Below are 21,100 nucleotides of genomic sequence, written 5' to 3' on the forward strand. Positions count from 1 at the left end.
GTCTGTGATTGAAAAGTATGGGGAAAAGGTTTGATTTCTAAATATCAGTTAAAAAAAATAACTTGCAGCTTTTGTGAAAAAAAGCAGACAAAGATAATTTATCTTGACTTGCTCAATCAGCACGGCCGCGAAAATTGGTTATAGTCATTAATGGAAGCGGATTATCTCCCTTTACCCCAGCCTCTTACTGGGCCCTCTCTGAAGCCTGCGCTCATAAGCAGGGCCAGAATAAGCCAGGACCCCTAGTGTGTTTGTGCCCTTGTGGTAATTATTCCTTTATTACATTATCTGAGAAGGGGTTTAAAGGATCCCCTACCGGCGAGATCAGACCCTTGTAGGCCCTTCATCTAGACAATCCTAAATAAACACTATGCATAGTGACCCTGTGAGGCCCTTTCAAGGTTGTTTAAATATTAATGTTATCATACCATATTTTAAACACAACATGAAACCCATCAAGTACATTGTTACAACAAACGTGAAAATTGTGTTCATAAAAATTATAATGGATTATTGTCACTTGTGACAATACTGTCAAAAAATTGCTCCAACCCTAAAATACCCAATGTGGTAGTCTCCTTCGATGGAATCTGTGGGTTTGAATACTTAATGATAATATTGTAAGACTGGCGCAAATTAAACTGTCTATACACCAGCCCCAAAACTACTTAACATGGCTACCTGTGTTCAAGTAAATCTTGATATTCTAATCAGTTTCTGAAGAGATTCTTGTAGTCTGGCCAAGATAATACCAGGCCCTGGATAAACCTCATGTACCTATAGGACAACCACAGCTTTAGCATTCTAACCACAATAGCTAGCATATTATGTGAAGGGGGATTAAACCTAGGTCATGGCATGGCCATACTCTTCTTGCACAACTGTCTTAACACTGGCCACTTCAAGCTATAAACATATACCAACAGAAGAAAACATATGAATAAGTAACTACAAAGAATACTTTCCTAAATACTAACAAAAATAAAATAAATGAATATTCATTTTCAGTCCAAAGTTAAAAAACAAAAAATATGTCTTTTCATGAATTAGCATACCTGTTAACAAGGATATATTTTTAGTATTAAATAGTTTCTTACTAAGAAACATAAAATTGGTTTGTAAACTGATAATGAGTTTTGTGTGACCAGTTTCTTTATCCGCTAATTAGAATACCATGAGACAAGTGGACAGGGACATATGTATAAGAAAAACAATATCACTCAATGTTATTTTCTCAGCTGCGGAGACTAGGCAAGTAGGATATGTTTAGTTTGGGGAGACAAACCAACACTATGCATCCAAGGATACAGTTCCATCGATAACATTACATGAATTTGTGTAAGTCCCATCCCAGATGCTGGCAAGAGGACAAGGGGTGTAGGAGTTAACAGAAACAGCTGTGAAGTGAAATCATTAATATCTCCAGCGAATCACAGTTGAGGTGCCAGTTGTGGCCATAACTTCAGCCATCTCAAAAGAAATATTTCAACATACGACCACGAGAGAGTCAAATGGCTGTATCTAGTCAACGTATCTGATCTAAGCTGGAAGGGAGAAAGGTTTTCTGGAGATATGAGACTCCATCATGGTATTCCTTTCATTTTATTGGCCGAGTTTATTTCACTACCATCTGTACACCTCCCCAGCCCTCTTTAAATGTTATAAATCTGCTTTTGTTCGGAAATTCCAAAAATTTTGTCCCACTTTATAAATATTTGTGTGGCAGCTCAATAGCAACTTTCACACACAAAAATCAATGGTGTACATACAAAACAGCAACTACAACATCTGTCTTCTGAATTGATTACCCCTTCTTATACCTCCATTTGAGCATACTGTACATGAATGATACTTCACAATATGTGTACCAAATTATTGACTTCAAAAAGACAAATTCTCAAACCCTCTTTTTTCAATAGTTACGTTCCCTGCTTTAGAACTTAGATTTCTATAATAGAAGTTATCATTTGATTGCTAATTTATAAAATATTTTTTGATACTTTTTATTCAAACTAATTATAATACTGATATTTTGGACAGATTTTAAGTAAAACATAGTCAGTGTCCATACAGTTGAACAGAGTTCACTTATACTCTGCTAGCCAGTGAAATTCTAGGGGTAGTTCAAGTGAGGCCCTCACCATGTCGGAAATGAAATGAGCTCAAATCCAAGAATGCATTGTTTGCAAGTCTGACCCAGTCCTTAGTCAACAACGTTGTAGCGTCCGCCCTTTGGACAAATTCCCATTTGTCCTACTTGCCGAGGTTAAACTCATGAAACAAAGGTCCTTAGATCCAAAGACAATCTAACATGTTTAAGGAAATACTTGAAAAACTTGCAGCACCTAGATTACTAGTTGCTAGCTTCGCCCTCACCCTAACTACTGTTGATTTTGGTGTGGTTGTGATAACCCATGTACGTAAAAATGATGTATTAAGACACAGTTTTATAAATATATTAAGGAATTGTTATATAAGCAAGTTCAAAGTTTAACACACAAGAATATTCCATATTTTAATTCAAGGGTAAGCTGAAGAATTTATTAAACTTAATCATACAAAGATACATTCTTGGTTCAAAATTCAAAATATATAAACATACAATTACAATATTGAAAATGTTCAATTCTATTTTTGATGTCTGTGTTATCATCTCAGCTGGGAAGTGGGAATTATCAGTGATAATGTAATAATCCGATAATGAGACAGGTACAGGTATGAAGTCAGACAGCCATAAGCAATTGGTTGGATCAAGATGGCGAGCAGGTAACTCTCCGCCCGGTAGCATGCTACAATTCGTGTGTGTATCTCTGGAAACATTGCTCCATTGAGAGTATGAAATTACACATAATGAGGCGACTTCCGAATTTAACACAGATATAAAGGAAAACATACTGAATAATTGAAGGCATACATCCATTTCACCTGCTTTGGGACTGACGCAAAAGCTTCTGACTTTCCTCGAAGGAGTTCTTTCGTGTGTAGGAACTGCTAATCATTATTACAAATTATTCATAAACTCTGCGAAACCATGCAGTATGACCTATGCTGACTTTATTGTCAGATTGTTATCAACGTACGGTGATTCTGAACAAACAGTCCTAGGTTAACCTACACCTAACGGTACTCAAGAAATGTCGGAGAGTTGCAGTCTGATCAGCCTACTTAAAATGTCCATCGAGAAATTCAAACATATTTTGAAAAAAACCCATTCTGACTAGGATCTTGGGTTAACAGAAGGCAATCGACAGTTTACAGACTGGCAAAAAGAAATGTAAACGTTTGTTCGTGCAAAGTAGACTTCAACAAAGTTACCTAATAGGGCGTGCAGAAAATGCGCATGTCTCCTCTCTCTGAGCAAAATCACTTAGCTGTCGTCTGCTAATTTTAAGAGTAAATACTGGCGGCTTCTACGTCTGTCGCGAAATGCTCAAAGGCTATGGTTTTCAAAGTTAACTTTTACTTTTGAAAAACCAAAGATAAAATCTGGGTGCGACCCTACGTAAGACAAGGTAAATGCGCCTGTCGTACATTTCAACTTTGGATCAGGTTTGTTTAAACACAGCGAAAACGAAATATACAAACTTGCAGAAAATATAGGAGGGCTAAGCCAGTCGTATGACATTCACAACCTCAGGGAGCACTGGTAGCAAACATGTTCCTACGGATCTAGGCTAAACCCTACCTAGCCAAAACCCTTTCATGGTGACAATTCGTCCATAATCCTGAGAAATATATCCCTTGTCTCATTGGCATCCTAAGACGTCTTAGGCTGGGAATACATCAAGGAATATTCTACAATTTGTCTCCTACCACACACGCAAAAATATCAAATCCCCTCACAGTCGTCCGTTATGTTTGTTCTAGCGATTTGCTTTCACCCGCCATGCCCAAGTCCACGTTATTAACCCTCTGTGGAATAATATTGATAGATGCATTACAAAAGGTTCTCGAATTGTGGCCGTGGGTATTAAACCATGGCATCAAGTCACCGCGGTACGACGGAAGGTAGAAACGCCTGACTTGATCAGGGAGGCAATGCTAACACCTACCAAGAGCGCCTACTAGACGTCTGTGTACATTGCTAAAAGAGCGGCAGACGGTACCAGGATCTAGCTATATACACACACGTGCAATGAAATCAATATGTCCTATCATTCTTACTTGATTATCTCAGAACAATGGCCACTGGGTTGTCCAACAAGGTCTATTCTTATATAGCGGTTCACCTTTGCTAATGAAGCGATGCGTGTCTATGACTATTTACAATGGCAGATTTTGATAAGAAGAGCTACACGCAGGAATCCCTACGCAACAATAACACTTCATAAAGAGAAAGAAATGTATGGGTGGGTCTCGTAAAAACTGACCCCAAGGCCGAAGAGATCTCGAATGGTATCCCTGGGCAAGTAAGGACGGTTTCGTCACTGCACGTGCAGGTGCGACCACGAGACCGGACTAATCGTCTGCTAATGACTTCTCGTGCGGTTAATAATTCAAACGCTCGGTCCTTTCTGAGTCATGCCTCCCTTTCCTTGTCTTGTAGCACTTCCGAAACAACATCACACTATTTTTATCCTGTCTTTTAAAAAAACACGACCATAATGCCCGTCCCTACGGCCTCGCCCTGTCTCTCTCCGTCTTCGGCTCTTTGCCTGATAATTTTCTGAATGAGTTTCGGGTCTGCCTATCGTCACCCGAACTGAGACGATGGAGACCCCAGTCTCAGCCAAATGAGATATTGCCTAGAAAAGGGAATATTAGAGAACGGCATGTGACGGATACCGATTAGTGAAGGATGGATCCCCATCTGTCCAGAATCGCAAATAATTGCTAGGTGCACTTCTCGGGAGAAAGCAGACGACATCGCACGGTCGCGCCAAACGACACTTCTTTATTGGAGGCAGAAGTGGAATAAACAGCTTGGGTAAAAATAAACTAAATGAACTCGATGATAAACGTTTTCACCCCAATAACAACCAAATAAGATCATTTACTGAAGCAGACGCCAGAAGAACCCTTGTACTCGATCGCGATACTGGCAGTCTCTCCGGAGTCCTGTTTAGTCTGAAGTCCTCGTCGAACTAACGTCCACGCCAGATTCCAAACGAGATGTGTACAGCAGTTGACCCTTATTAGATCTATTTATTTCATCCAATTCACTTCCCAAAAGAACTACAGCTAGTCTTCCAATCCCTTCGATCGATATAGCTCGATGTGCAATTTATGAATCAAATCGCGTCTAGTGCTAAAGCCGTGAGCAGCTCCAACATGATACATCCGCCGATGTGTGTTGTCAAGCGCTACAAGAGCTGTCGTCAGGCTGAGGACAAAGGCAAGGATGGTCTAGCGGACCAACCCTCTCAAGTCATTACAATCCCTACACAACCTGGCTTCAGACTGAACAATTGACTTTGTAATGTTGTCATTGATAGGCAAATGTAAGAACTGCCAGTGTCGATTCCATTGCCGTATTGTTTATGCCATCAATGCGTTTTGACGTGTTCTATCTATCATTCTGGATGTGATGAGACTTCAAGTTTGGTTATGAGATTGTGGCATACAAATTACCTTGTAATAACCTTGTTAAAAGGATACGCATCGATTTTCCATGGCACGGTCATTAAAATAATCTGATTCAATGGCAATACAATAGTATCCATTAAATCGATCCTTCCGTAAAAATATCAGCATTTAATCGATCTGTCCCAAATACAACCTACTTCTAAAGGAAATGGGTTCTGAAGTCAGCAAAGGCTAAGAGCACTATATCTCACGTCCACGTTTTTTTAAGGAACAGCGAAAATACGATCCAGTTGTGGAAATAAATCCCCGACAAGGTGGAGATATGTCCCTGGTCTTTCCAAATAAACTTTGAAATGGGAGTCGGGAGGGGTTGTGAGATCGCTTCCTATGCCTCGAAGGTTGTGGCAGTTTACCTGTATTTACCAAACTCTCTCCAAGTGAAGCAATTTAGGCTCACATACTGTCAAGGGACGCCCACCTACGAAAAACTTCAAAGAGCAGGACGTCCAGGTGTCATGTGCGACATTTGAACTATAGACCATTGTCAACAACTGATCCATGCGAACTTTCCCAAAATATCCCAACTGGGAAAAAAACGGTACAGAAGTATATCCATCCAGTGAATTGATACAGGTATTATACTCCGGTGCATCACCTGCAAACCACAACACACGTGCATGTATGTACACACGGACAGGTCCACTTACCGTTGGCCACGATACGGGTAACACAGCATAACACCATCACAGGTAAAGTCCTACCGAAGGACGACGACATTGTGGCCAATATAGGGTTGACAGGCTCTGCCAGTAACATCCGAAACACCGATTACAACTTCAGTTAATAATCCACAGAGAACACCACATCAGTACCATTCCTCTGTAAACGCACGAGCATTTGTAAAACTTGTCTTCCAACACAACCGAATGAAGCGTCAAGACTGGCTGGCGTTGTAAACTCGCTGTCCTGTATCTGTTGTTGGTGATCTATTTACTCCATACAGATCGAGGTGCAAGGCATGTGATCTCTAATCTCTGTCTTCTGGCTGAAACAGGGCATACATTATAAAAGATCACTTTTCGTCTTGTTGACTTAGTTGAGCAAGTTTTCGTTCCCATTCATTCGCAGTCATGTAATCATGTAGCGCTGGTGTCTGAACCCCTTGAATTAGGTTACTAGCCATGTGGGGCTCCGGGGTTAATCCGCGCCCACGATTGGCTAACACTAAAGCCGACTCCTCCCTCTCAAGCTTACCGCTTAGCGATTGGTCGCTGAGAAGCTTGATTGGCAGGATGATAGACGTTGAAGAAATGACTTACTGGCTCGACTATAAACAACGCCGAGTACAATGCATGGCAAGAGAAGCGCGACGCAAGGGCCGGTAGCGGAGCATATAGCTTTCCCCGGATACCGTCTCCCGACTAGCTGGGGAATCGACTCGCGCCACATGACTACTATCACTGCAGACACTGAAAACATTCGCTGCACCGTGTGTTCTCCAATCTTTCAGGAAAACGTTAATAAAATTTCATTAACAGTTTTTCTTAAACTTTTAACCGTTATATTGTTTACATGAAAATATGGAAACATCATTAAATCAGCACGTGCATAAATTACAAAGAAATAGATCACGTATCAAAAACAGACAACTTACAGAAGGTCAAACTTGATAAATTTATCATTATTTTTTATAAAAAGAACAACAAATATCGTATTAACATAAAGAACGAACTGCAACAACAGACCCTCCTAATTGAATGGAAACGTGGATGTTAAATGAAACATGCTATGTCAATTATTTAATGCGAATATACATTTCATTAATTTTCTTAAAATAATTAAAACGTGATTTTAAAATGTGGAACATGAAAAATCGGATATCACCACAAGACACGCAGGACCAGAGAGATTCACATTTTGTTAAATTACATGTTCTCTGTCTTATGAAATCATTTTACCGTCTTATTAATTCTTGAATATTTTTTTCATTGATGAAAACCATATCTCGAATTATGTGATTTTCTCCCTTTGTGAAGAAACTGTCCCTTGGGCTGTTCGAGTGAATTAGCTGGGTAAGCGAGCCCCCAGTCCAGCGCAAGGTTTGTGACCCGGCTATAAAGAGACGAAGCGCCATATGGCGTGAGTTGCTGTTACGTTTCAACTTTGAAAATGGTGCTGGGTATGAATTACTGTTTCACACTGGTTATTATTCGTGCTATTCATACCATATGTACCATGCGTTTATCATTTTTTTCAATATTACAACCAACAGCTTGTCTTGTTGCCATGGTTTCGCGTGGTATGCAGAATTTGGTATTAGAAGTGAATACGAGGGAATGTGTTGTCGTTTGGTGTTTTTTTCAGTAAAGTGCGTTTTCTGTCTGTAGAATGTGTTTTGATGAATAAATAATATGCGTGTTGCGTTGTATACGCTTTATTTGGCATAATTTGAAATAGCTAATTGAATTTCACTGCCCACTTGGCCTTTTCTTCTTGAATAATGTTGGGGATTTGACAGTGGTTGTTCAACAAAGATGGAAAATACAAAAAGCGTGCTCGGAAGATTAACGGATTAAGAGTCAAGACCGCGTACTTGAACGGGCGACCACAGCACCTTCATAGTGAGGTACCTCACAAAGCCTGTTTATTTATCCATCCCGGCGGTTGTTTTTGTTTATACTGTAATTATTCGTATCATCCCCACAAACAAACGTTTACGAGGTAATTACGAATTCAGAACCGTAAAACTTTCAAAACATCCCAAATACTCTTATTTAGACATGATTGTCGTAGGCACGTGGTGCACCTGATAGCAGCAAAGTTAAAACAGCTGGGGGCAAGGGTAATAAAATGATCGGACACTGGTCTGTCACCCAATACTCCCATATATTACCCAGATGACCGGTGGCCATCGGTCAGTAGCTCAACGAGACACTGATTCATTTCATTACGGAAATAATTTGGATTTATTAGATAAGTTACGGTAGACTGGTCATCGGGTTGAAATTAAAGCCATTTAATGATCTGTGATGAAAACTGTCTCTCAAGCGGATGAATGTATAGCGAAACTGTATACGCGTAGTTTATACGGATTAGGGCCATTTAACACCCTCACTGCGCTTCCAAACATACACTGTCGGCCAAAAGAAAGTATACACCCATGTTTGATGCTGGCTAGAAATGAAACAAACATGAAATAGTTATTCGATGGTGATGCATTTGATACGGGTATGTTTTTGGACCCATTAGCAGTGTTTCGCATGTAACGTTTTGATAACGATCGTATATTTTTTCAAATTCAATTTTCTGGTGTAAACCTTTACCTCTGCAGTTTATCTGTGGTTAGAGTTTAAGATAGAATAAAAAAACAAAACATTTGCAATATGTTTTTAAAAAACCAAGTAGAATGGTATTTAGTCAGTGATATTATTGCCACCAGTATTGTCAACAACATTAACATTATAGCCATATGTTGTTTGCAAAAGAAACATCGCGAAATGTACAACGAATACATGCACGTGCTATATGCACGCACCTGTCAATATTCACCTGTCAGTCATTAACTCCCGCTACATCATCACCTGTCACCAAACGGATGTCTATTTCATTCACAGGAATTGGTACATTCAGATAGATAATCCTAACCACATAAATGCCTTATGCCAACATCTAAACAAACGAGACAATTCAGCGACAGTAGTCGGTGTCCCTTTAGGCACATAGTTGACAAAGAGGCGATCCACTGATGAGCGAGAAGACCACTTGAGGAGGCCATGACGTTGTGATTGATGGTCGTGACATTGACCACTGACATATTTGCAAATTTCAGCCAGTGACGTGGTCGTCACAAATTGAATATTTCACTTCCGCACGTGCAGGGTCCTGATTAGGTTGGTGTATCCCATAGTACCAAATTGTAATAGTCTTTGTTGAAGTTTGGATGGAAAATTAGAAAATGTATGGTACCCGCGACGCCGATTGACAATGCGGGATGCACGGCACTGTCTAATCACTTTTGACTGAATTATAATTTGGGGAATTTCTTTGATTTGAATTAGTTGTAATGGATATGGATGGAAAGTGCCTTGAACACTACCACAAATCACACCCTGTTTAAAGTGGGCGTGGCACAAGTCAAATCAGTGAATATATCTTGGGAATGGGTCGAGGGAGTATTCTTAAGTACTTTGCCATTGTCAGTTTTCAGATACACTGCTACTGTATATATATAAATATGATTTATTTCCTGTCCATTTCCCGTGTATTTACTCTGGGTACAAATGCAAACTTCATTTCAATATATCATTATCATTCACACTCTTAAAACAGTGAAATTCAAAGTAATATTTTGTTTCGTAAGTTGGTCTTGTTCTTTTTTGTTTGTTCGTGTTATCAATTATTCTATCAAACTGCAAAATGATAATAATTTTAACATTCAAGACCACACGACTACACCAGAAGGATTATATATAGCAACGAACACACAGTCATAACACGCAAGTGATATTAATGGTTGATGCTATTAGCACTTTTTGTTATAAAAATCTCACTCATTTCGATATATATGGTAAATGCTAGCTGACCGAATATCGCATCTGTCCATCTACCACCTTGGTCGTGGTTTTAATAGAAAAACTAAACGTTCTTGAATCTAAAGACACACATTTGATATGCGACCATTAACAATACATGTGTACTACTCACGATTGTTTAGGAATACTGAGGTACTCCATACAATTTACTTATTATAAGTCATCAGTTTCGTGTAGCGTGTAAAACAGGTACCTCCCTCCAAAACGTTAAGTATAGTATACATAAAACATGATTTTAGTTCGTATTACCTTCTCTCGATTCGTACAAAACGTTCCACGCCGTGAAGTATATCAAGAACTATTTCATATTTACATGTCTGGATACTAACGATTTCCCACGCGAACTTCTCTAGGTCCGGCTCCGCAAAGCTATCATAGCTACGATCGTCGTAAGTGTATGTTAAAGTATAGGAGTTACGTTATCTTAGCGCTAAGATCGCTTTGTGGAACGGGGCCCAGGCCCGGTTCAAGTATTATCTGCTATAATGACAGGAATTAGAACCACTGTGTACGCCATTCTAATACCTATCAGCATGTTTTACATCCCCGTTATCTCAGACACGTTATCAGACTCAATGGGGAGGATGTCAGGTCTCAGTAGTATCCCACGTGTATTTAGAAATTATCATTAAATTACACTAAAACCCCTAAGTGTGATAAAACGAAATCTGCATGATAAGATATTGTGTGCTTTTAGAAACGCAACAGTGAAGTGCCTACCTGTGTTACTACCCATTAACATGAATCAATGATGACAAGTTTTATCTGGTTTTATCATAAATTTTATGATCGGTGTTTATTGCATATCGATGTCTGTGTATGCACAGAATGTTATAAACAAATAAACGTGTTTATTTTACCGGTAATGGCTTAATTGCTTTTAGGAAGCGATGAAAAGTAATTATCGAAGTGTTTGAAGTTGTGACACGTTTACAACGCTTGTGAAAACACACGATATACACGTGATAATGTCCTTTGACCACTTAAACGCTAATGACGTTTAAACATAACCTCATAATTACTCTGATTATGATAACGCATAAAGCCGGAACGCGTCATAGATAAGCGTTGGTCAATACACAATTGTCACGTGCAAGGACACCGCGACACATGACACTAGGCCGGCCAATCACGGACCCTTAGTGCGCGGTAATTGTCCACAGTTGTTGACCGTCACGTAGATAGCAGATATGACAGGTGCGATGTTGATATTCCGCCTTATATACATGCTAATGACATGTGGGTTATCATTATCAGCAGATCTTAGTCTCCAGACCTATTTACACACCGTTATACCGTATTAAGGGTTGAAGAGAACGGGGATTTTTATATATCCAAAAGTTTTGAGGTTTTATTTTTAAATGTTGTTACATTTTAAAATTGCCTGACCAGACAACAGTCTCAGGTAAAAGACATGGCTCAAGCAAACCATTGTTGATAATGGGATACATTTCTAGACTTGAACTCAACTACGCATTACCATAAATTGTTCCTGCTTGTGGTACTAGTGGTTTTCTTCTTTGGGTAAGTGAGTAGATGGCGTTATGTCATTGTGAACAATACCTCGGCCACATCATGGTTGGTTGGTTGGTTTGTTGTTTAACGCCGCACTCAGCAATATTACAGCTATATGACGGCGGTCTGTAAATAATCGAGTCTGGACAAGACAATCCAGTGACTAATGTCATGAGCATCGATCCACGCAATTGGGATCGATGACATGCATCAACCAAGTCAGCGAGCCTGACCACCCGATCCCGTTAGTCGCCTTTTACGACAAGCATAGTCACCTTTTACGTCAATCATGGGTTGCTGAAGACCTATTTTACCCCGGAACCTTCACGGGTCCGGCCACATCATGACGCGGAACGTCACCGGTCACAAATCAGGTAAGGTTAAGCAACGTCGGTCGCGGTGAGTCCTTGAATGGGTGACGCGTTACGGTTGCTTGGCGCCTGTGAGTTTCTAGGGCTTCGAAATGACTTTGTTCTAAATGTGCCTGTGTTCACATTAGCATAGCTATTCTCAAACTTAACTTTGCTTTTATGATTTGAAACAAACATTACTCACAGCAAATAAAATATGACACTGATGACGGTGCATATAATGTTGCTTGTTGACTAAAGGGAAACAGAATAAGCTCAACGTTGTTTAAAACTGGCGCTATCATATTCCTCGCATGGCGCGTCTCATTACAAAAAAAATGCTCTATCCATTACATGATCCCGAACTTTGATGCAAGTGTTTGTTTACAAAGAGCCTTAGAATATGAAAACAAAAATATATGAAACCTAATACCGGACTGGAAATGAAAGCGTGCAGAGCCGTCAAGCGGCTCTGGTTTATGAATATTGATGAGCACGATAGGTACAATAACTTGGCAGCGAACAAAAGCATTAATTAGCGAGCGGACACGTGTCGCAAGGTAGGGCATCCAACTGCGTGAGATCAAAGGGGACGCAATCAGTGTTAGCTCATCGATAATTGCGGAAACGTAACAAGAATGTACACCCCCTGTCGGGTCTCACAAGCCAGCACAGATTGGTCCATACGGTATTCACACGCTTTCCTTACCATCGGTAATACAGGGACAGGTATGGCGAAACAATTAAAGGGGTGATTTCTTATCCATTGAGAAAGCGTTCCTTGCATTATATTACCCATCTCTCTCTTCCACCATATCCCTCCACACAGCTCCAACCCCACCCTACCCTACCCCACCCCACCCCACCACACTCCACCCCACCCCACCCGCCTTGTGTATATGGTTGTGGGAAGCCTAATTTGAGCCAATGTTGCTGTGTCAAAATTTTCATCCTCATAGACCAACATACGGAATCTTTTAATACACAAGACAATACAATCTCTCCCTTATATCATATGTTGTTTGTGGGCACGGGTGGCACAGGCATCTAAGGCGCTACAATTTGCTGTGAAGAATTGCGTCCCTTGGACACGCCGGAAATCTATGATCGTGGGTTTGAATCCCTGTTCGATACGATTATGTTTCTTGGTTTCTCAGCACCACATCCACGATCGTGGGTTTCACCAAAGTGGTTAACGTCTGAGACCTGCATGGCTTAGGGCTTTCCTCTCACATTAAGCTGACACGCTGTGATATAACTGGAATGCTGTTCAAAGCGGCGTTAAACCCAACTCACTCTCATGCTGATTGTGGAATACAACCAGCTACACTTGCCTATATTCATGGTTTTAATCAAATCAAATGCAGATATTCCACATTCATGGCGCAGGACTAGCAACCTATCTCCAGTTATAGTGATTTTGCTACAGTGCATACAGTCTATGAAATCTTTTATTATCTAATGCATTTCTCTCTGTAAAAAATATATTGCCCTGATGTTGACTTCATAGAATAGAATGTGCAATAGAGCTGACTAGACTTGCTTTTTAATAATCTAGATTGGTTTTGGTGTAATAAAATCCACATGTTCCACGGCCATGGTATAGGAATATGTTATTGCTTCTAGTTCTGAACCAATGTATAGCATTCTCCTCTTTTTGTTGTAGGTTATTACATGTATATGATGATGCCACGGACTCACAGAGATACCAGGAACCTTCACTTACAGAATCACACCCCATAGATATGTTGTTCCCTTGACTTACTGTCACTTTCCTCCCGCAACTCATTCGTCAACACTCGCCCCTTTCCGTAACCTGCAAGAAGACTCGTCCCCCCATCGATGAACGCTATGTGCGAAAATAGCAATTAACTTGCGCGTATGACTTCGGTCAAAGAATCCCTCAGGAATAATTTTTGATTTTACATATGTCTTGCATCTAAAATTATACCCACATTTTATATATAGTTAAAAATATTTTCAATCATACCGTATAATACCGCATGTCCCGATTTGCTTTAAATTCCATCTGAAGTATATATAAGATATGGGGAAATATACGTGAATCATTACGCTACAAGTTGACAATTTCTTTAGCTATGTATGCCCTTTACTCTTAGACGGAACCCGGTCGCAAAAATGGCCACGAGGCACGAGTCGCTATTCCGCTTGTCCCGGAATAACGCGAGTTGGTCACGAATGCCCGCAACCATATCTGGAGGTAACCAAATCTGATGTAGCGAGCAACCGAAGGTCTTCTCCCAAGCACTAATTCTAAACTTGCGAATATATGACCTGACTTTCAGGTCCATTCAGGAGTCTATATAAGACTTCTAACACTCTCTTGTCCTTTGAAGTCCCTGATACAAAACTGTGAACCTGCTTTAGAAGGAGCTCGCTCACGCTGCCAGTGTCGAGACGCGTCTTTTTATCGGAAGGCCAGTCGTGTTTTGGTAACTTCTTTGAGAGGCATTTAGAAGTTGGAGTACTACGTATGGATAAGATATATGGATCAACAACTTTTAACAAGGAAGTTGTTCATCCATATTTCTTATACTTGCTTAGTGTTATATCCTAGTCTCTGTTCGAAACGCAGACTGGGGACGCATGTCCCTGTGTATGGACCTCTTTAGTGTAGAGTAGGGCCTTTTCAAACTCCATGGAATATCTAAACGTCCATGTTGATATAAGTGCAAGTTTTTAATCACCATATAATACCTATACTGTAAAGCATCGCCCATTCCGCCCTCAAAAGGGTTCTTGAAAGCACTATCTTTTTATGACACCAACTATTCTTGGAAGTATAATGCTGAATAAATACATAAATAAAATTTTAGTTTGCTTTACATTTCATATTTAAATAGTTTTTTCAATTAAAAACAAATAAACACTTCATTTTCAGATAGTCATTTTGTCGTCGATTTTTGTTCCTTTAAAACGGATGGTATTAATGTATTTTATAGTATTAATAAGTTAATAAAGTTACATATGACTTCTGCGAAGCAATTTCATCACGTAAAAACCCACATTCATTACATATATACTACTCAAAAAAAGTTAAAGAACACCTGACTTTTCCATATGACTATAGTTAATCTGTCATGTCATGTCATGTTAACCATACAATCATGTGAAAAAATCGGGTGTTCTTTAACTTCTACTGAGTAGTATATATGCAATAAAACTTGTTTTCGTGACGTACGATATACGAACCGAGTAACGCAAGCCCCTCTTTCCCATGAGGTGAAGAAAAAACCAAACACCCGTGTACATGGGGCCGTGGTGGACAGGCCCCACATGGAACACAGGAGACATGGCGTTGTTTCGTATCTCGGCAGGTAAAGGAGGTGTCACTCGTAACGATCTCCGCCGATACAAATAAACACAGGTAAGTTCGCTGGGCGGCGTGATCAAAGAATTCCCCGCACAGGTGTGCAATGGAAAGCGGGTTATAAATGATTTACAATGAAAGCAGAAATGAGGATGTTTACAAGTTTATGTTTTACCATTGCTATGTACTCTGGTGGGCTCCAATACCATGCCAGGACCTACTCCCAAACTATTTGCCTTGCTAGAAGTAAACGTTTCAGCATTCTAAACATCTCCAGTTACAAATATTTACGAGTGATATGCGTAAAAATACTCCGTCAAACCATCACAATATATGTGAAAACAATCTATTATGTTCAACAGAGTTTGTAAAACAATTCTTATTTCAAATGGTTCTACGTTAAAAAAAACATATTAAAAAAAAGTGTTGATAAGTCACCTTGGGAAGTGGGAATGCTTGAAACAAAGGTATGTGTTAACGGGTGTGTATTTAACTAGAGCCCATGTTCCATGTAATATCCCGTGTGTGGGGAATCTGGGTCAGAATAACCCCCCAGTTCCTCATGATTGTTACAGGGGCACACACACGCACGCACGCACGCACGCACGCACGCACGCACGCACGCACGCACGCACGCACGCACGCACACACACACACACATTTATATATAACATGTTCATAATATTGCCGTACATAGGGTGGGACTTAAATAAACTATTTGTCTGCCTGTCTGATTGTTGTAAGAGCCGACACAACTTAATGGGTATCGGGTCAGGCTCTGTGACATGTCTGATGGTGAGTGAGTGAGTTATCATTTATCGTCACATCATCAGGAGTTCAGCCATATAGTGGATAGAACAGTAGTATAGATACACATCTGCCACAAAGGACGGCGGCGTGTAATCGATGTCATGTGATGTTGATCATGCTATCAACCAGTGGTGTACCTCGACTCGATTATTTTCAGGCCGTCGTTATAGTCGTTACAGTCTCAGTGACTGTAGTTAATAGTGAGTGAGTATTGTTTTACGCCGTTTTAGCAATATCCGACGGGGGACATTGGATGATGATGATGATGATGATGATGATGATGAATTTGTATCGCGCCATACCCTCCCACGAATGCATGCTCATAGCTCCACATAAAAAGGCACGGGTAGAAAGAGAATTAAGCACAATAAAGCCTGCACAGGTGAGTTTCCAGAGCACATTTAAATGCTGATGGAGGCTGCTTGCTTACCAAAGGCACTAAATTCCAGGGTTTAAAAAAAAATTTACTGAAAAACCTGAAGCACCACAGAGTACGTTCAATATCATTTGAAGACGTTCATCCCTAAGGAATTCTTATCTATTCACTTTATGCATATTCATAACATATCTCATCAGAATACCTATACATATGCGAATCCCATACATTTGCATACTAATTAGAGCCGTGTGCTTGTTTGTGCTTTCAGCATGAATATTAACATGAATAAATCCCCTTTGATATCCACTCCATGCCGTTAACCCTAAGCTCAAAGGAAGCAAAGTCGTATGCTAAATCAGTAACAATATGATTACGAAGCCAGCCACACGGAATATCGTTTATACATTGTAAAACAATACGACATGTGGTTTGTCAGGGCCATTTTTCTAACACTTACCCTATGTTGAAACCCCTGCCATAATGGCTCACTACTGTAGTGTTAGCAGCGAGCAACGATGTTCCCCAACATAGGCTTATAACGTAATGGTTTATCTATTGCAGCATTTGGTTTGTCTTTGCTGGTACTTACATTATCATGTGTCGATAGGGAATAAAATCTGTTTACATCTGGAAGAGGAACTAGTATATAAACACCACGTAACAGGCACTCGTTGACTAATAGGCCAAACAGCGCGGAAAAGCCATCCCTGTGTTAATAATCGACTTTGCTACCATGTGGTTGGGATTTGGATACGCTGCTGCCAGAGTTATCTCCCTTCTCTGAAACGTGACGTAAGGGGATTCTACAATGTCACTTCTTATCTCCGACAGTCAAAATAGCGGTGTGAGTATCTGCCTTGGAAATGGAATTGGTGTGCATGCGAAGCTTTGGTGCTAAAATAAACTGACATGATTGCCGGCAGGATTTCAGTTGCCATCACGGTAATACGTGTAATAGCTCAATCTAAGTCTTCACTCACTGACTGAGTAATTGTTAATTAATTCCATATCGTGATAAGGTAACTTGACAGGTGCAATAAACAAGGATCCCCGGCGACTGTTTACTGTGGTCATATTACCGATCGAATAAAGTTTTAGACGGGTACAATAAAACTGTCATTTGATGCAATAACGCAAACGATAGGACCGGATAGGACACGGGATGGGGTAAAACCAATATGGCGGTAGATCGCTTCCATATGTGTCCCGTGTCACGGTCATGGATCTGTTTACTTTTGTGTTGATTTGTTTACAGAATGTCAATTTCATTTTATTAGGAATTGTTGACGTTTGTCTCTTCACGCAGGTGGCATGCAAGGCTCAGGTGACAAGGTTCGTCATAGGGACCGGTTTCAGAAGGTCGGTATCGATTTGAATTAACGATAATTTTTATTGTAATGCGCGCCATATGGCCACTGATACCAAATAAATCGTCTGTCTATCAAACATGATAATTAAAAGCAAAATTGATCCTATCATTAAGATTGATGAAGTTTAGTTTTCACAAACATTCATATCGGATACCTCCTTTTACATTTAAGAATCGAATGGGATCAAGCAAAACAGGCGTTTTAGTAGCTTATAATGTACACTACTGTTCAAAAGAAACGTACCTTCGATGGCGACCTACTACACGGGACGATTGTTTGGAACAGTGCTCGCGCCTAGATCGCGTCCGATGGAACGTTTGTTTGGAACAGTGCTCGTGCCTAGATCGCGTCCGATGGAACGATTGTTTGAAACAAAACTCGCGCCTAGATCGCGACCGATGGGACGATTGTTTGGAACAGTGCTCGTGCCTAGATCGCGTCCGATGGAATGATTGATTGGAACAGTGCTGGCGCCTAGATCGCGACCGATGGAATGATTGTTTGGAACAGTGCTCGCGCCTAGATCGCGACCGATGGAACGATTGTTTGGAACAGTGCTCGCGCCTAGATCGCTACCGATGGAACGATTGGTTGGAACAGTGCTGGCGCCTAGATCGCGACCGATGGAACGATTGTTTGGAGCAGCGCTGGCGCCTAGATCGCGACCGATGGAATGATTGTTTGGAACAGTGCTGGCGCCTAGATCACTACCGATGGAACGATTGTTTGGAACAGTGCTGGCGCCTAGATCGCTACCGATGGAATGATTGTTTGGAACAGTGCTGGCGCCTAGATCGCGACCGATGGAACGATTGTTTGGAACAGTGCTGGCGCCTAGATCGCTACCGATGGAATGATTGTTTGGAACAGTGCTGGCGCCTAGATCGCTACCGATGGAACAAATGTTTGGATCAGTGCTGGCACCTAGATCGCGACCGATGGAACGATTGATTGGAACAGTGCTGGCGCCTGGATCGCTACCGATGGAACGAATGTTTGGAACAATGACCGCGCCTGGATCACGACTGATTGAAAGTTTGTTTTTAATAATGTTCGCGACTCGAGTGATGAGACGTCTATTTTGAAGAGTAGTGTAATCCTCTGAATCGTCCTTTCTGGACACGCAACATTGTTGTGGGCACCTGTAGCCCTAAGCACTGTCGTGTCACGGTTACAATGCTGATACACTGAATTAAGATAAGACATAAGCAGCTAATCGCCCATTGTTAACATTATAAGATATAAACGTCACAGAAACAAAGCTGACGTAAATAGGTATGCTTTGTGACGCAACGTTGACGACTCGTGTCGTTCGAGATCGCACATAGACACTTATCCAGCTTCACGCCACAGCAGATAAAACCAGTCAAAATGACTCAATTTCGGCGCTGGTACAAAAACGACATTTTAGTTGAAAAGTCGTTTCTTAAAAGTGTTAAAATATTAAATGTATTAGGGACAGGGTTAATTTGAGGACTGAGGTCACGAGAAGAAAGAAATTTAATTTAACCAGCCTAACATGATTGAATTTTGATGAGGGAATCAAACTTGGTACTGCAAATTTGCCTGAGCCTATGACTCTCTTTAAACCCAACTTACTCACCCAAAGCCCCAAAACATCAATTTGCAAAAATCTCTGAGACTGGGAATATTTTTCTGATGTTATTTAACTAGTCTGCCCGAAGATTTAATCATGTTATACAAAACAAGGATCAAATAACAAAATGTTATGACGCCTCAGTCGTGATTGATTTTATTTTTAGCGATAGTTTATGGTGATTATTGCATTGCCTCTGAGATTGTTAACAAAACACCCATCATTGTATCCTGTTCTCTCCCGTAAACTTAATCACAGACCGTGTCGCCCGCTGAAATGTCCTACCTCATGATATTTATTACCTTCATCAACTTGGAACAAAAATCACTTGGGAAAAGGACACCTCAGCATACATCGTATTTTCCGGAACACGAAAAGTCGCTTTGCTAACAATTGTCTTTCAACCGTCTGGCTTTGTAACTGTGTCAGACGCCATTACGCCATACTATCCCTCCATCCACTTGGTAATTCCACCTTCCCCGCTGGTTAATGATCGGTTTCTCACTTTTCACCTGGGCCAATTTACCTAATTACTCACCTGTGAATTGCAATCAGACAGCCGAAACAAGACGAAGGAGATAATCGCGGGTTGTCCCTTAACAGATTTATGAAACGCTGGGTCCCAATAACATTGCCCGACTGTCCAGGTCTTTTTATTTCATTGATAGACTTGTTACAGCTTGACCTGTGTTCGAGCTAATGACGCTATAACAGACCTGCAATATCGAACTAGAGTTGATAAAGCCCGGCGTTCAGCAGTCATTCATCATGGCGACGCCTTCACGGCTCCTACAGGAAATCGGTACAGGGTCCTGCTGCGATATGATTAAGTTTTATTTCTAAAAACATAATTTTCAAAAATGATAAGCATCGTTGGCAGCTGTCGTTTGTATGAGTGGTGATTACGCAGGGTTGTCGTTAAATGCTCTGTACCAGGTTGTAGCGACCTTATTCCGGATGATATAGGCCTACTCCAAACCGCCATATTTTTTCTCACGGGGATACAATTGTTTATAACCCTTGTAAAGTTTCTTTTAAAACAAACATGTTCTTCCTTCTTAAGAACTGCTTTTGAAATTCAAGACACTGGCTTTCCCATGTTGGAACTGCGACAGGTGATTGCTAATTTTTATAATTTGAGATCATAAACGCGTCAGTAAATCCTGTCAAGAGTACCCCAGCTTTCACCAAGACTACCTGTCGGATCTGAACAACCAAAGCAGCTGATACAGAACCAGAAACCACATGCAAGGGGCACGTCGCACTGCAAAACTGTTGGTGCAGCGTACAGCAACATTCAATCACTCGCCATCAGATACTACGACACCAAGGCAACGCATGAGACCTTCACAGGTTAACATTCCACCCATTCACGGCCGCCATTGTGGCCATTCAATTACCGGTTTATCACGTTTATAACACGCGAGAGGGGACGACGGGGTAGCCTAGTGGTTAAAGCGTTGGCTCGTCACGCCGAATACCCGGGTTCGATTCCCCAAATGGGTATAATGTGTGAAGCCCATTTTATGATGTCCCGTCCGTGATATTGCTGGGATATTGCTAACAGCGGCGTAAAACCATACTCACTCAGTATAACAACCGAGGAGGAAGGACGACCACACCTGCATGA

The 21,100-nt window shown here is 40.8% G+C and overlaps 1 protein-coding gene across 1 annotated transcript in view; it reads right to left on the bottom strand.

Moving 5' to 3' along the window:
• The window catches only part of LOC139468535 (netrin receptor UNC5C-like), a 421,042-nt gene that overhangs the window by 109,412 nt on the left and 290,530 nt on the right, over positions 1-21,100 (bottom strand). The window contains exon 5 of the mRNA XM_071250571.1: positions 6,234-6,571. Within this exon, the coding sequence (XP_071106672.1) occupies positions 6,234-6,342 (109 nt within the window). The 5' untranslated portion in view covers positions 6,343-6,571. The remainder of the gene's footprint in view (positions 1-6,233; positions 6,572-21,100) is intronic.

Source organism: Haliotis cracherodii, unplaced genomic scaffold, assembly GCF_022045235.1.
Source record: "Haliotis cracherodii isolate W230 unplaced genomic scaffold, xgHalCrac1.p SCAF_2, whole genome shotgun sequence".
Classification (NCBI taxonomy): Eukaryota; Metazoa; Mollusca; class Gastropoda; order Lepetellida; family Haliotidae; genus Haliotis; species Haliotis cracherodii.